Source organism: Glandiceps talaboti, chromosome 10 (assembly GCF_964340395.1).
Source record: "Glandiceps talaboti chromosome 10, keGlaTala1.1, whole genome shotgun sequence".
NCBI classification, from domain to species: Eukaryota; Metazoa; Hemichordata; class Enteropneusta; family Spengelidae; genus Glandiceps; species Glandiceps talaboti.
This window is the reverse complement of record NC_135558.1, coordinates 22,631,017-22,647,063: the sequence shown is the minus strand read 5'-3', so window position 1 is coordinate 22,647,063 and position 16,047 is coordinate 22,631,017. Positions and strand designations below refer to the sequence as shown.

General features: G+C 35.0%; 1 protein-coding gene across 3 annotated transcripts in view; it reads left to right on the top strand.

The window, feature by feature from the left end:
* LOC144440893 (uncharacterized) overlaps positions 1-16,047 on the top strand; it is a 57,171-nt gene that overhangs the window by 23,560 nt on the left and 17,564 nt on the right. For all 3 annotated transcript variants that reach the window (XM_078130338.1, XM_078130336.1, XM_078130339.1), the window contains exons 7-21: positions 415-536; positions 680-892; positions 1,514-1,564; positions 2,351-2,496; positions 3,153-3,286; positions 4,743-4,837; positions 5,714-5,932; positions 6,245-6,268; positions 6,820-6,939; positions 7,412-7,467; positions 7,803-7,930; positions 8,835-8,953; positions 11,414-11,626; positions 12,932-12,988; positions 13,627-13,758. In XM_078130338.1, the coding sequence (XP_077986464.1) occupies positions 415-536; positions 680-892; positions 1,514-1,564; positions 2,351-2,496; positions 3,153-3,286; positions 4,743-4,837; positions 5,714-5,932; positions 6,245-6,268; positions 6,820-6,939; positions 7,412-7,467; positions 7,803-7,930; positions 8,835-8,953; positions 11,414-11,626; positions 12,932-12,988; positions 13,627-13,758 (1,829 nt within the window). The remainder of the gene's footprint in view (positions 1-414; positions 537-679; positions 893-1,513; positions 1,565-2,350; positions 2,497-3,152; positions 3,287-4,742; positions 4,838-5,713; positions 5,933-6,244; positions 6,269-6,819; positions 6,940-7,411; positions 7,468-7,802; positions 7,931-8,834; positions 8,954-11,413; positions 11,627-12,931; positions 12,989-13,626; positions 13,759-16,047) is intronic.

Here is a 16,047-nt window from a genome sequence, read left to right as displayed (position 1 = left end):
GCTGTCGTATGGTGTTAAGCTGTGTTGTGATGTTTCATGGTGTGGTGATACGTAGTACTATTATAAAACCAAAATTATGAAACAAACACCAAGTTTCATCACTGAACCCAAATTCTATAATTGATCAGAATAAAGATAATTAGATAAACGTCATCATTTGTGTTAATAAACATAATCAGTGAGTGTGAATTATACTGTCTCTCGATCAATTTGTAATCAAGGAAATGTTGGCTTGGAAACTGCTTATACGTCATATTTAAGTGTGTTTTCCATCAATCTGTACATTTTCCACTATGCTTTATCCCCCTCCCCCAAAAAACCCCAATGCTTTACCCCCCCCCCAAAAAAAAAAGAAAGAAAAGAAAAGAAGTTATAATACTGGATCAACTGTATCCATACTTTTCTTTCCTCCAGTGGCCCAAAATGTTTTGGTTTATCGTTGCAAGGCCGGGCTACTTTTGAGACACCCAATGTTACCCAGGCAAAGTGGCGTGTTAACATGGCTATACCAGAGGGTTTTGATATTGGAGATAGTGGTACGTATAGATTTGTCATTCTGTCAAACCTTAATAAGCCTTTTCAGAACGAAGACTTGATTTAAATATAACCATGGCAATAAATCCAAACTTGGTAAACATGGTAAGAGTTCCCTTTTTATCCAATCCAATGTCTACTATAGGTCCGTATTGGATCATGTCTACTGATTATGACAACTACGCCGTTGTCTATGGATGTAATCGAATCTTAGATGATGGAACCTGTCATATGAATCACAGCAGTGCATGGATTATGAGTAGGACAACAACACTATCACCGGCCCATCGTAAAGAGGTTATGTCACAAGTAGCCCGACTATGTGTTGATGGCAGTAGGATACGACACACACCATCAGGTAATACGTGTTTAATCTCTCTCTCTCTCTCTCTCTCTCTCTCTCTCTCTCTCTCTCTCTCTCTCTCTCTCTCTCTCTCTCTCTCTCTCCCTCTCCTCTCTCTCTCTCTCTCTCTCTCTCTCTCTCTCTCTCTCTCTCTCTCTCTCTCTCTCTCTCTCTCTCTCTCAGCCTGTGCATATCCAGTTATTCTGTGTCTCTCTGCAAAACCTTTCTGTTGGTATGTTTTCCTTCACTCTCCCGCTTGAATAACACCCCGAGACATGTAGCCAGAATATCCTACTATATTGGTATTGAAATCATCTTTTTTTTCCTCTCAGGAATCAATATTAACATAAAAATTATATACATGATTAATAAAAGAGGACAATTTAAAGACACGATGTTGTCTGTGGAACCTCGTACGACATTAATAAAGGTCTTACTGACGGCAGTACTGTTACACAGGTACTTGGTCGAAATCAGGATCAAAGGTGCCGTTGAATGCGTTCGTCGGTTTACCCAATCATTATTTTTGTACCCGACTTTGGATGACATCACAAATAACAAGGCCAATAAGAGTAACAGACAGGCCGACATTGATAAATTCCATATTTACTCTAAACATGCGACTTTAATTTACAGTTTCCTGTTGCAATGCTCCCATGGCTGAACTATTGGCATTGGCTACAGCTGGTGAGTGAATTTAGAATATTAGAACTGTGTGGCTTGATGGTGATCAATTTTCTATTTCTGCACAAAGAGGCCATGCATCTTGCAAATGTTTACTTTGATATCGGGAAATGCACAATTTAATTTTTTTTTTCATCTAATTTGCGATGTGAATGGCTTGTGGTATCACTTTTTACAATTTCTAGGCACTCCATGTGTAAGGTAACCTCCTCATAGCTTTATGTTACTTACTAGTCTTTTGGTGATATAATTTATTTCAAATACAAGTATTGTCTTGTTCAGTTCATTCTATTCCAAACATTAAGCAAAGACAAGAGACGACTATAGTCTACAATTATTAAGACCGTGCTACATAAAAAGATGTTCAGCTGGCTTGGCGAAAATCTCATCACAATTGATACATTTTAATAAATAATCGACTTCATCTTCATAGTATGGCTCAGCAAAATATTATTTAAATATTTCTACATTCCATCATCTGACGAAACAAATATCTTTAAATTGCCGCATTCCATCGTCTGTTATATTATATTTAAATTATGTTTAATGCTATATTATATTATATTATATTATATTATATTATATTATATTATGCCATGTATATTATATTATATTATATTGTTTTACCTTACTGGTACGACGATCTTTCATAAGCAAAAGAACGAAGAGAATAAAGTTTAATAATACAATTTATTAAGGCAGGCATCAAATGATTATACGTTTCAAACTTGATTATAATTTTAAGGGCCGTTTGATTATTCATGGTTATGATTTAATGAATTCCACCAGGTAGGGGTGTACGACCTGACGGTGCAGCGCCACCTGGTGGTCCTCAGGGACACCATGGGCCATCTGGTACACCACAAGTAACACCTGAACAGCAGCAGTGCCAGGTGACGCGTCTACCGTTACAAGATCCATTCAATATAGAGGAGGTATGGAATCAACTTAAATCTCTATAAATATTCATGGACATGCTTATTTATTTTTGTTGGTGTACATTTATAGTTGTTCCCTTAACATTCAGGATTTTTCCAACTTAGTTTTTCACACTCAGTTGTCTGTATGCAATACAAACGTTGTAAGTATCTATTCACAGAAAATGTAATTTTCTTACATTCATCAACATCAAAACAAACTCACAGTATTTTCGATCACGTATGAAAAAGATATAATGGAAATAATTACACTTCTAGAAGCCGCGACATTTTGATTTCAAATGGTGATAAACGATCCGATATTGAAATGAGGTACTACAATCTTTGTAATGTGTTACATTCAATAAATATAATAGGCAGTTTAGGAAAAGAACATCATTTATTTCTTGTCAGGACAAAACAAAACAAAATGAGAAAAACGAACGTAACAATCACCGTGACTGAAATAGTAAGTTCTCCGAAACAAAATTTGTCATAACATGAATAAACTTTGGCTTTATGTACTGATATGAAAAACCTTACAATTGTACTTTAGCAAATCATGAATTTTCTTCGGAAAGCTATTCATGATGATGTCATGTTAAAAGTTTACTCGTAATCAGCTATCTCTGATATTTATCTTACTGTTCTATACGTTGCTGTGTTTATTTTAGTACATGGGTCACTGGTATATGGTTGCACATTACAGTGGTGACATAGATACAGAAGGTAAACCAACAGTTGCTGGATCAGTATTAAGTCTACAGGACGAAACAACTATTTACATGAAACTGTTTGGAGTTGAATTGTAAGTCATGTTATTAGCATATTAAGTATTCAGCGCATATATATATATATATATATATATATATATATATATATATATATATATATATATATATATATATATATATATATATATATATATATATATATATATATTACGCTCTGCCACTGCGGTATAGAGCACTGTCTTAGCAGATTGATACTCACCGAGTTATATATATATATATATATATATATATATATATATAGTATAGATCTTAGCTAGTGTGTGTTAAATGGGGAGCTGTCGTCGCCTCTACCTTCACTGTTCTTAATGGCATTCTCCAAGGGGGGGGGGGTTATCTCCACGTTTTTTTAACGTTTACATTAATGAGCTGAGCCATCGTTTGTCTTCTCATAAGGTTGGATGTCTGATTAATAGTAGACTATTGAATCACATTTCATATTCCGATGATTTAATTGTCTTCAGTCCCTCTAGCCAGGGCTTACAAAAGTTTATTCATGTTTGCGAGATTTACGGTATCGAACATGATATTATCTATAATCAGAAAAAAAACAGTTTGTATGATTGTCATGCCCAAAAACATTAAGCTTTCAAGCACCCCTGTTATTTCTTTGAATGATAATGAGCTTCCGTTTGTCGACTCATACAAATATCTGGGTGTATTTGTTCTGTTATATGGGCCTTGAGCCTGATCCAAACAATAAATGAAATATATATATATATATATATATATATATATATATATATATATATATATATATATATATATATATATATATATATATATATATATATATATATATATATATCAAACTATATATATATATAACTATTAAAAATAGTACAGTATCAAGTAAGATACACAGGAGCCGTTACACAGTGTTTCATGTTTACGCAATCATCGGACGACTAACGGTACAGTCAGTGATGTTCTACTATAAAAGTTCAAAACTTCTAAGGTTCCATTATTATATATATATATTACCGACCTGATGATGCTCATTTTGTAGGTCAAAAGCTAGTCAGAACATTTGGAAACCCGTTGAGTTTTCGTTTGTCTTTATGTATACTGCAGTGAGTCCCTTATTTCTTTCTTCACTTTCCTTTTCAGTTGGTCCGGTTCTTGAACATATCTGATCTCGATGTTGTCTCGCAATAGATAGTATTTCACACCACATCATCGCATCAGACCTATACTCTCACTAGGAATGAATGTATATTCAATAACTCTCAGTGCTGATGCAAAGCACAATGAATACACTTTACAATTCTAACTGCTAGCTTTGCTTGATGGCATATCTTCGAGTTCCTTCTACATGTGCACAAACATGATAGGAGATGTTTATTGATTTACCGACAGTAGGACCGGGGTTGTGAGTTTTACTACTAAAGGTACAAAAAATTTACTTTAAAGCTCGTGATCCTGTTATTTTACGTGCTGAATTATTGCTGTATGTTTATATTTTTTATGTAGAGATGGACTGTGTATTGGTAGAACAACAGTAATCAAAGGAAAATCTGTCGGTAGTGGTGGCCTGATGAAAATTAAAATACCAAATGAACCTCAACGTGAGTAAATGTACAACACAATTGTACAACACAATTTTCATACATACATGCATGCATACATACATACATACATACATACATACATACATACATACATACATACATACATACATACATACATACATACATACATACATACATGCATACATGCATGCATGCATGCATACATACATACATACATACATACATACATACATACATACATACATACATACATACATACATACATACAAACATACATACATACATAATTACATACATACATACATACATACATACATACATACATACACACACACACACGTACGTACGTACGTACGTACGTACATACATACATACATACATACATACATACATACATACATACATACATACATACATACATACATACATACATAATTACATACATACATACATACATACATACATACATACATACATACATACATACATACATACACACACACACACACGTACGTACGTACGTACGTACGTACATACATACATACATACATACATACATACATACATACATACATGCACACGTGCACACATACATACATACATACATACATACATACATACATACATACATACATACATACATACATACATACACACATACACACATACATACACATGTCAATTTGTTTCGCATTGAAGTCTACAAAGGCAGAGTGACTTAATTATGCAACATCTATATACCTCTTTTCTTTGGGGCAAGATTTGGCTTACATAAATTACCACACCATGACTGTTTTTGATAGAGAACATTGCATTGGATTGAATTGAAAATAATATCACCTTGTGTTTATATCGAAAAAACCTTAAGCTAGACTATCTTCAATGTTCAATGTGGTTTATCATTGTGTTTAGCCTTAACTCATAGGGTAGTCTACACAGACTACGTCAGCCACTCGTTGGTGTATGGATGTCATAAAGTCAGACCTGATTTGACGTGTGAACCTGGTAAAGCTACCCTAGCTGTCTACGGTAGAAGTAAGACACTGTCAAATGGAGCCAAGGAGCATATTACTTCCCTAATACGTCAACTGTGTCTAAACCCAGAAGTGATTACATACAGGGAAGAGGAAGGTAAGGCACATTGTGATCTTGAGGTAGAAATGTGAAAATGCAGTGTTCTACAGTAACCTCCCGTCTAAGGTCAAATGCCCCAGTTACATAAAATTAAGCACAAACCTATAACAACACAGCAATAAATTATCGTACAATACAATTAATGGCCGGAGATAATCAGCTAATAATATCAGTTTTTCACTCTCATACCTCGGTAGGTGTCTTAACCCAATGGAAAATGTTCAACGGACAATAGTTGGTACTTGACTATGTTAACGTCCGTAAGTTCTTAATGTCTGACTATGATATATCATTTCTTTTACGTTTTAGATTTTTGTCCAGAAGAAGAAGAAAGTAAGTACTGACTTGTTATTTGTGAATACTTTACCATCAATGAACACACTACATATACGATACAGAAACAGTGCAATTAGTTGAAAACTGTACGTCACAAAACTTGATTGGCAAGGTCTTGCATCGATATATTGTGTTTTGTCACATGCCATATAAAGTATTTAACACCCTTTTATTACTTTAGATACACCATTTCCTTCAAAACATCGTCATATCCTCATTAGCATGCCATATACCAAAGCCTTGAAAGATAAGCTAGTTTAAAATCGGAAAATCGTCATCTTCCCGACACTACAAAACACTTCTAAAACATTGATAACGTACTTATTGGTTATTTTTCTGGGTGCAGAATTCATTGATGGAAGTAAAGGTGCTACAGTGTTGTACAAACACGCTGAGAAACGATTTTTGTACACACGTAGGGTTTACAAAGTAGAAATTCTAGCGATGTCCAATATGGCTACCTATATATTTAGGGTGTTATGTGGCTATAAACTCCATTATATATAGTGTATGTAATCTTTCTTTGTCATTCTATTGCCTTCATGTAGATCCAGCGTGTTTATCACATCAGTTCACATGTGGTAATCAAGACTGCATAACCAGTGATTGGGTGTGTGATCGGCAACCTGACTGTTTAGACGGTTCTGATGAAAGTGTTGCACAATGTGGTAAGTAAATTTTGAGTTATAGGCTTTAGTTTTACAGACCAGTTTTGTGGCATGCATGAGTATTCATAGGAGGGTAGTACTTGTTGTGTATCACCCTAGCACACTGTCCAAATATGGTTATAGCAGGGTAATCATTGTCTTTAACAAATCCTTGCATATGAATATTTCAATCGTGCACACTTTGTCTAAATATGGTCATAACAGGGGAATAATTGGTTTTAAAGCACCCTAGGTATCTAAATAAGGCCAGAGCGGGCGATAATTGTCTGGATCACATCCTATCACACTATATATCTTAAAAACCTACTTTAGTTTGCTTTCAAGGTTCACAGAAAATTTATCATACTGACCAGGACATACTGAAATCGTAGAAATTGTGTCTTAGGGTATATAAGTTGGATATGAAATTTATCATTAAACCGACAGAAGAAGAAGAAGAATGAACTAATCGCGTGTTTATTTATTGTTGTAGGTGAACCATGTGTTGTGGACGAAATACAGTTAAAAGAAAACTTTGAATTAGAAAGGGTAAGATAATAACACCAATAATGACTTTGCAAAATAATTTTAAATGTGGGAATCCGGATTAAGAATAAGCTGTATTGTATATGGTCAAAATATTAAAGATAATCAAAAGTGAAATGTAGGTAAATACATCTTTTTCCGAAAACCATCAACATTTGGCACCAATGTTCTAATTTGTGTGTGATCACTACTTAAAAGAGATGTGTCGTCACATACTTTAGAAAGTTGACACAAAATGTTGGTGATAGTGTTGTGAAAATATTACCTATATTTCGTGTAATATTGATTTTATCATATACGTGGGTCCTAACTTGAAATTCTATTGTTTTTAATTGCAGTTCTACGGTGAATGGTTCGAAATCGCACACAATTTCCCTGGAAAGATTTCACTTCCTGACGTCAGGTCTTTGAGTTTTAACTTTGTAGAGGAAGGTAAATTAGCCTTAATAATGAACCAAGTTAAAGTGTAAGTATTATACAGTAACTGTTATCTTAACCTACTATAAATTATTACTTGATATAGAAAAGAAAAGTGTTAAGAAGATAATTATGAACGACAGGAACTTTGTCTCAAAACAAGAATGATAAACTTTAGGAGTTCCTAAACAACTGTATATGTTGATATCATTGTAGAATGACCGACAGTACTGATGGGCATGTCATTGGTTTGGTTGAGATAACCATAAATTATAGTTGGCAGGAAGGTTTTGCAATTAAAACATAGAAATAACATATTGTACCCTTCTTTGAGCATTTATGCCCTATATTGCCTCTACATACAATCATACATTTATTATCAAATTCTGAGAAATGATGAGATACTTGGTGATTATAATCAAGATTTTAGACTCAATATATGGAAAGAATACGTTGATATGAGATTTTTTATGAACAGTGTCTATGTATAAAAGACACTTGTGACTTGTGTTGCGGCTCGATTCATATTCATTAAACAGAGTCAATACTCAAGACGTGCTGACCCTCCATTTATCAAACAAGAACTGAACACACAACATAACAATGCAGTGATGTCAGGTGATAGCCTAAATTACAAATCAAACCTTGATAAGATGAATATTATACTGTGTCAAGAAATGTCGTGATATTTTAATGAACTAATTATGTATTTTGTTGATTGTAGAACATAATTGTTTGACTATGTTCTCTTTATGTTTGTCATCCAGTTTTTTCTTAACAGATAGGTCATTGTATATATAATCATGTTTTAATTAACAGTACAGAGATAACGTCACCACCCAGCTATTTTGATATCATGATACAAGCCATCTTTGTAATATTAATGCAAATAAACAATGTACAACATGGCTCAAGTCAGCTCAAGCTCACGTTGACATCTTTCATTCCTATAGGAATGGTGTGTGTACAGGACATAGCATGCCAGGTACTGGTATCTATAATCCTTCAGATCCAGCCACTATATCAATGTCATTCCCGCACATACCACCATCTTATGGTACTTTTGATAACGGTGAGTACTTAAATTCACATACCATACAAAGATGTTGCTGTCTCTCAGTTACAGTTAAAAAGGATTTTGCATATGATATTGATTCGTATAATGCATACGTGACATGTTTTATGTTGAGCAACGGCAAAGCAGTGGTAATGTTCTCACAAGCACATATAAACGTAGATTATTGTCATTTTAGGTAAATTTATAGTAACTTTTAAGAGCTTTTTGAAAGAACGATTCTGTTTTGACAGGGATGTTTTACGGGATGATATCGGTAAGATTGCTATACTATAAATATATGACCTAGTATTGCCTCAAATGTATCTAGTATGTCTGGTGATTTTGTATTTTAAAATAGTTTTCCAAAGAAGTAAGTCACGTAAACAGTTGCTTGGTAGAACTTGTTTTATTTAAATGATGGACATATACCGTATATCCTTGCGGAATTTCTTCATTTGCAGAGTGTTGTTATTTAGTATATGTGCTTTAACAGTGTGAAATGTTTATTCCCATGTCCTTATACTTTCACCGGCCTGGGGGGGGGGGGATTTTGCCATCGGGTCGGCAAAAAGTCACTGACCCTATCTGTAAAATCAAAAACAGGCTGACCCCCCCCTCCATCACTTAATTCTAGATGACACCCCCCTCATATACCATATTCACATAACAGGTATGTTTGATCGTGAGCTTGAGACTGGGATAAATAAGGTCCACCTCTTGTGTGTGGGGTGGGGGTGGGGATGGGGAAGGGGGTTCTAGGGTCTCCCCTAGACGTTCTGGAGGTTTTATTTTACTTTTAGCCAATTTTAGGCTATTACGACACTTTCGGACAATTTCCAAGCTTTACAAGACAGCACCATCAAGTATCAGAAACTATTGTTTACAACTTACATATTTACATAGAGTTAAAATATGTTCATAATCACTATAGTACATCTAATGATAGTATCATTGGTAAGGGAGATTTTAAGGTAATTTTTTGACTATCTTGGCAAATATTTCACATCTTAAAAGACGATATCATCTCAAATTAGCATAGGGTGAAAATTTTAAGAAAAGTTTAATACCATTATGACATTAAAAAGGTTCGTGAGTATGATTGTTGGTTGAATGCACGAATGACTTCTGGGGGTGAGGGAGTCCTAGTGGTCTCCTTTAGCAGATCCTGAGGGTTATTGGTTCTGTCAAGGCATTTTTTATGTAATATTTCAAAGCTTCGAAAGTCTTCGAAGCTAAAGTTAATGTAAGTTTTAAATGAGTTTCCCATGTCGCATAAAAATGGGCCCGTAACATTGGTATAGGGGCATTAATATAGCATGTATAGTTAACAGTTACTGGTATGTTAGAGAACTTTAGGTGGTCATACCTAGTGTATAGTACTTAATAGAAACTGGAATATGATGAGATGTAGTGATTTGTAGTGTTGATAACATGTAGTGTCCAAAATAGAAAGTGCACCTACTCTTCATATTGAAGAGTAGAACGATTTAGATTAACTTCTTTTACAAACTATCTCTGAAGATTACAATTACGAAACCTTCAGGTTCATTCTTTGCCCCAAAGTACCATATACGCGAAGCACTGATTGTGAAACAGCCAAGTATTTACATGACATGTTCTGTTACTAGTGTGGTAGCTAGGTAATACATGTATATGTATAGAGTGGAGTTATGTTTGAAATCTTCCGTGAAGTATTACTAAAGAATTTATGTAAGAAACAGGGACAATAATAAATTATACATGTACCAGTCAGTTCAGACGAGGCTATATGCTATTGTAGAAAAGGATTTTCTTCTGCCATCACAATCCAAAACACAATGACCCCCCCCCCCCACCATCCACAATTTTCAAATCTGCATGACCCCCCCCCCCCCCACTGCCAATTTCAAAAACAGGGTGACCCCCTCCCAATCCACCGCCCCTCCCGCCAGGCCGAAGAAACTGACCGGTCCCTTAATAATACATGCAAAATGATCATAAGCTGGAGACGAATGTCTTCACTGTCACCTTACTATTGTGTATTTATTGGTGACTATTTGATGGTACGTATAATCAGGACAAATGTAAGCAATGAACAATCACACTACTGGACCTTTTTATGAAATATTTTGTTAGGTATAATCACTTACTCGAAATATTGTACACCCTGAACAATATTCAATCACCTGTGAGTAAACATTTGTGTAGCTGTACACATAGTATAGTTCAATAACTCCAATCAAAATGGGTTTTTGGATCCGCACCCTATACTCAGCACTCCATTGAGTTCTTAACTTCATCCTTTTACTGTACTACTTATAGATAAAATTGAACAACATTTCACATGTTCAACATCGAATAAAAAGTATTCAGTGAATATCTTATAGCAGTCAGAAAATAATATACTCTACTTAGTAGTGCAGCTCTAAGTATGTGTAAACTAAAACGGAATGTACTGAATGAAATTAAAGAATGTTTGCTTTGTTCTCTTTGCAGTAAAATATTTAATTGTAGACACAGACTATGACAATTACGCAATAGTATATCATTGCCACCAAGTTAAGGAGGATGGCACTTGTAATCAACAAAAGGAACTTGTATGGCTTCTGAGTAGACATGAAGAGATGGATAACGAAATGCACCAACTTGCAAGCACTATTTTGAAAGAACGAGTCTGTTTTGAAAGGGATGTCTTACAAGACGATGTCGGTAAGGTTATATTTGATTTATTCAATAGAAATTTGGATGATAATTAGTTTTCTTTGGAATGTTCTGATTTGTCCCAGAATTGCCTCATTACTTTGAAGAAATATTCGGATAAGATTGAAAGAATTGATTTCAAATAATTGTACCGAGTCGTTGTAAATCAGAAGAAACCATCATTTAATTTTCAGCACAACTCAGTTCAGTAGTGCTATAGGCAATGTGTGTGTGTGTGTGTGTGTGTGTGTGTGTGTGTGTGTGTGTGTGTGAACAACTAATACTCAAAAACCGCTGGACCGATTGCCTTGATATTTGGTGCGTTTATTACCCAGCTGGGTGTCTAGTTGGGAAATTATTCAAATCAAAATGATCTTACCACTGGTGTGTGATTTGGGTAAAAATGTGATTTGTCGACAAAAAACTACTGGGCAGACATTTGGTGGGAACATTCTTAGGGATATTTAGATTAAGAATTGTTCATGACATGATGATCCCCTCAGTGATACGTAAAGTATTATAAAATGTGTCTCTTTGGTCAAAAATCTAAAATTTCAAAATTATTGAGCAGATTGGATTGAAATTTGATGGGAACATTCTTAGTGTTGTTTAGATGAAGAGTTGTTCATAGCATGATGATCCCATCATTGATATACAAATTAGGTCTCGCTTTATGGTCAAAAATATATCTACGGATGTACAGATGAAGCTGTATTCACAATGTGTTGGTCCTATGAGCGGTATGCAAATTAGGTCTCAGTATTTGGTCAAAAACGTATATAAAATTGCATGGTGAATGGGGTTGAAACATGGTGGGGATGTTTCTGGAGGTGTTATTCTGTAGTTATTGTTGGAAACATTTTGATAAAATTGATCCTAGTAACCTTGACCTCGAGTTCGCCCTTAGCAACAATGAAATGATAATGCATATTACAAAGATAACAGCAGGGTAGGTAAGTGAATAATAATGTTAAAAATGTATGCAAACATGCCTAGCAACAGGATCACGCCCATAGCAACGGCTAAATGGTGGTTTATATTGCAATGATAAAAACTGGAAAGGGTCGGCAAATTAATTAAGATTCCAAAATGTACGCAATTTTGCCAATCAACAAGACCACGCCCATACCAACAAACTACAGTTGTGCTACAGCGACTTGACTTGCCTTGACTTGACTTGACTTGACTTGACTTGACTTGATTTGATTTGATTTGATTTGATTTGATTTGATTTGAATTGATTTGAATTGCATTGGTTTGATTTGATTTGATTTGAATTGATTTGATTTGATTTGATTTGATTTGATTTGATAGATCGTTGTCCAGTTGGTGCACCACCAGGAATACCACCTGCTGAACCATGTGAACCAGGTGAGTCACAACACATTTAAACTAAAAGCAGTGTTCAATGAGTGTATCACATGATGTATGTCAGTTTGGATCCAAAGTGTTTAACACTTACACTATCTCCGAATTGGTGTCGTAAATGAATTAAGTTGTTCTTTTTTGACTAAACAAAGTGACATTATCAAATATGCAACTATAACTGCATGTCTCTCCAGAGTAAGATATAACTGGACATGGCATATTATAAGTGAAGAATCCTTAGGATAGTTTGATATATATATATACATATATATCATATGGTCTTGTTGATTGGCAAAACTATTACGCTCTGCCACTGCGGTATAGAGCACTGTCTTAGCAGATTGATACTCACCGAGTTATATATATATATATATATATATATATATATATATATATATATATATATATATATATATATATATATATATATATATATATATATATATATATTACGCTATTACGCTCTGCCACTGCGGTATAGAGCACTGTCTTAGCAGATTGATACTCACCGAGTTATATATATATATATATATATATATATATATATATATATATATATATATATATATATATATATATATATATTGGCAAAATGGTGAAATGTTGTGTTAATGGAATGCATTTTCAACAATGATTTCCAGAGACACCCGACCCCGACACATGCACAGAACATGAGTTTACATGTGATAATGGGGAGTGTGTACCAAAACATTGGAAGTGTGATGGTGATGTGGATTGTGGCGATGGTTCGGATGAAAGTACAGCCACATGTGGTAGGAATAAGATTTACATACCTTGGTTATCTACAATTTTTTTTGTCATAGATGTATTTAAAGGTGATTCAAAATGCTCACATTCACTATCGCTAATTTGCTAGACGACATGTTTGTGAAATGCATTCTGGTTTTAAAACTTTTCAAAAGCATCTGCAAACACCTTAAAATGACCCTTTTTCAGTCACTTCCCTTCGGATTTACTTGGAGAGTTTTCGGGTATTTCCGGTCCCACCTAGACCACGGGATTTTATGACGTCATAAGGGGTACACGTTAGCACTAAGACTATGACGAGCGTAGTCACTAGGTGAATAAAACTCAACAGCATTGTGAAAAAATACATTGCTAGTGGTTGTAACAGACATTAGTAAACAAAAACTACACTCTACATGTCTTATTAACCAACATTTACCGATATTTACTCACACTTTCTCACTAATTGGCAGTGTCTGTGGGTATAAATGCTAAAATATTATCTCCCCATATTATGGCAAAATAAATCAAAACGGCTCGACTAGTTATATATAAACACTTGTAATGTCGCGTGTTTCACATTCATTGACTTTTATTTATCTGATTTTTTATTATTTGCCGACAAGAAGCATTACGATACCGTCGTGACGTTTGATGGCATCCCCGGGCCAAGGACGGCATATCTCAGCCCAATCGTACTCGCGTCGCCTTTTGAACAGTGCATTTAACAACATTTGTATTGTCACATGTTTGGCTTGTGAACACAAGTTTACATCTATTATTGTCTAGGGCGTAATACTCTAGTCCGAGTCTGAAACCCATATAAAACCTAAGATACTCGCATTCGGATCGCACTGAACAGAAGTAGGTTTCATCGACTTGTTGGGGACTCGAATTATTGCTTGTTTTTATCACGGTATACATGTGATTATTATATATCGGTAGAGGGGTAGTGTTGTCAAGTTTTGTGCAGTCACCTTGGCCGCGGCAGTAAGCTTATACTAGGATAATTCCGCCGATCAAAGCTGAAGCAGTGTACGTGTATGTACAATGTACGTATGGAATCGGGAGAGCACAGTGCACATTCGTGTCGGGTTAAATTTATCCACGTGTTGATGTAATCCATATTTATCAATCAGATATATTGTAAAATTCTTCAAGTTGTACAGAAATAACGTCTCTAACTTCAAAACAAACCCTGAGAAATTGGACCGGACGTGGTAAGTATCTAGTTGCAGGCTTTCTTTCATAACCATGTGCTGGGGTCACGACCTTGATTGCCGACGTCAATATTGTCCAATCATATTTAATATCATGAACACATCGCAATATTTGATTTGTTGGTTTCCTAAACTGTATACTTGGAATACCATGATTCGTTACAAAATTCTTCTAATGAATATTAAACAGTCTTGTTGCATTAAATTAAGTGGGGAAACCATACACGTTTTCTTCCAGACGAGTTGCTAAAGTCATGAAAATGACAACACTAAACTCACGAAATTTCCTCAATTCTTTACAATTTTATTGGTGATAATATGGCAATCTAATAGCTAGTTTATTTATTCAAGATAAATATGTTTACTTTGTTGCTAAATGCGCCGTTCAAAAGGCGACATCAGTGAGTATAGTCGAGTATAGTGGGCTATAATATGCTGTCGACGCCATGCCTGTCGAAGATATTGTAATGCTTCTCCTCGGCAAATAATAAAAAAATCAGATAAATAAATTGAAACACGCGACCGACATTACAAGTGTTTATGTATATCTACACTGTAGTCTAGCCGTTTTGATTTATTTTGCCATAATATGGGGAGATAATATTTTAGCATTTATACCCACAGACACTGCCAATTAGTGAGAAAGTGTGAGTAAATATCGGTAAATGTTGGTTAATAAGACATGTAGAGTGTAGGTTTTGTTTACTGATGTCTGTTACAACCACTGTACTAGCAATGTATTTTTTCACAATGCTGTTGAGTTTTATTCACCTAGTGACTACGCTCGTCATAGTCTTAGTGCTAACGTGTACCCCTTATGACGTCATAAAATCCCGTGGTCCAGGTGGACCGGAAATACCCGTAAACTCTCGAAGTAAATCCGAAGGGAAGTGCCTGAAAAAGGGTCATTTTAAGGTGTTTGCAGACGCTTTTGAAAAGTTTTAAAACCAGAATGCATTTCACAAACATGTCGTCTAGCAAATTAGCGATAGTGAATGTGAGCATTTTGAATCACCTTTAACCTTAGAGGAATACTTGTGGTATCACTGTATCGCGTAGCATTTCTCACATGGAGCTGGGACAATTAATGTATGT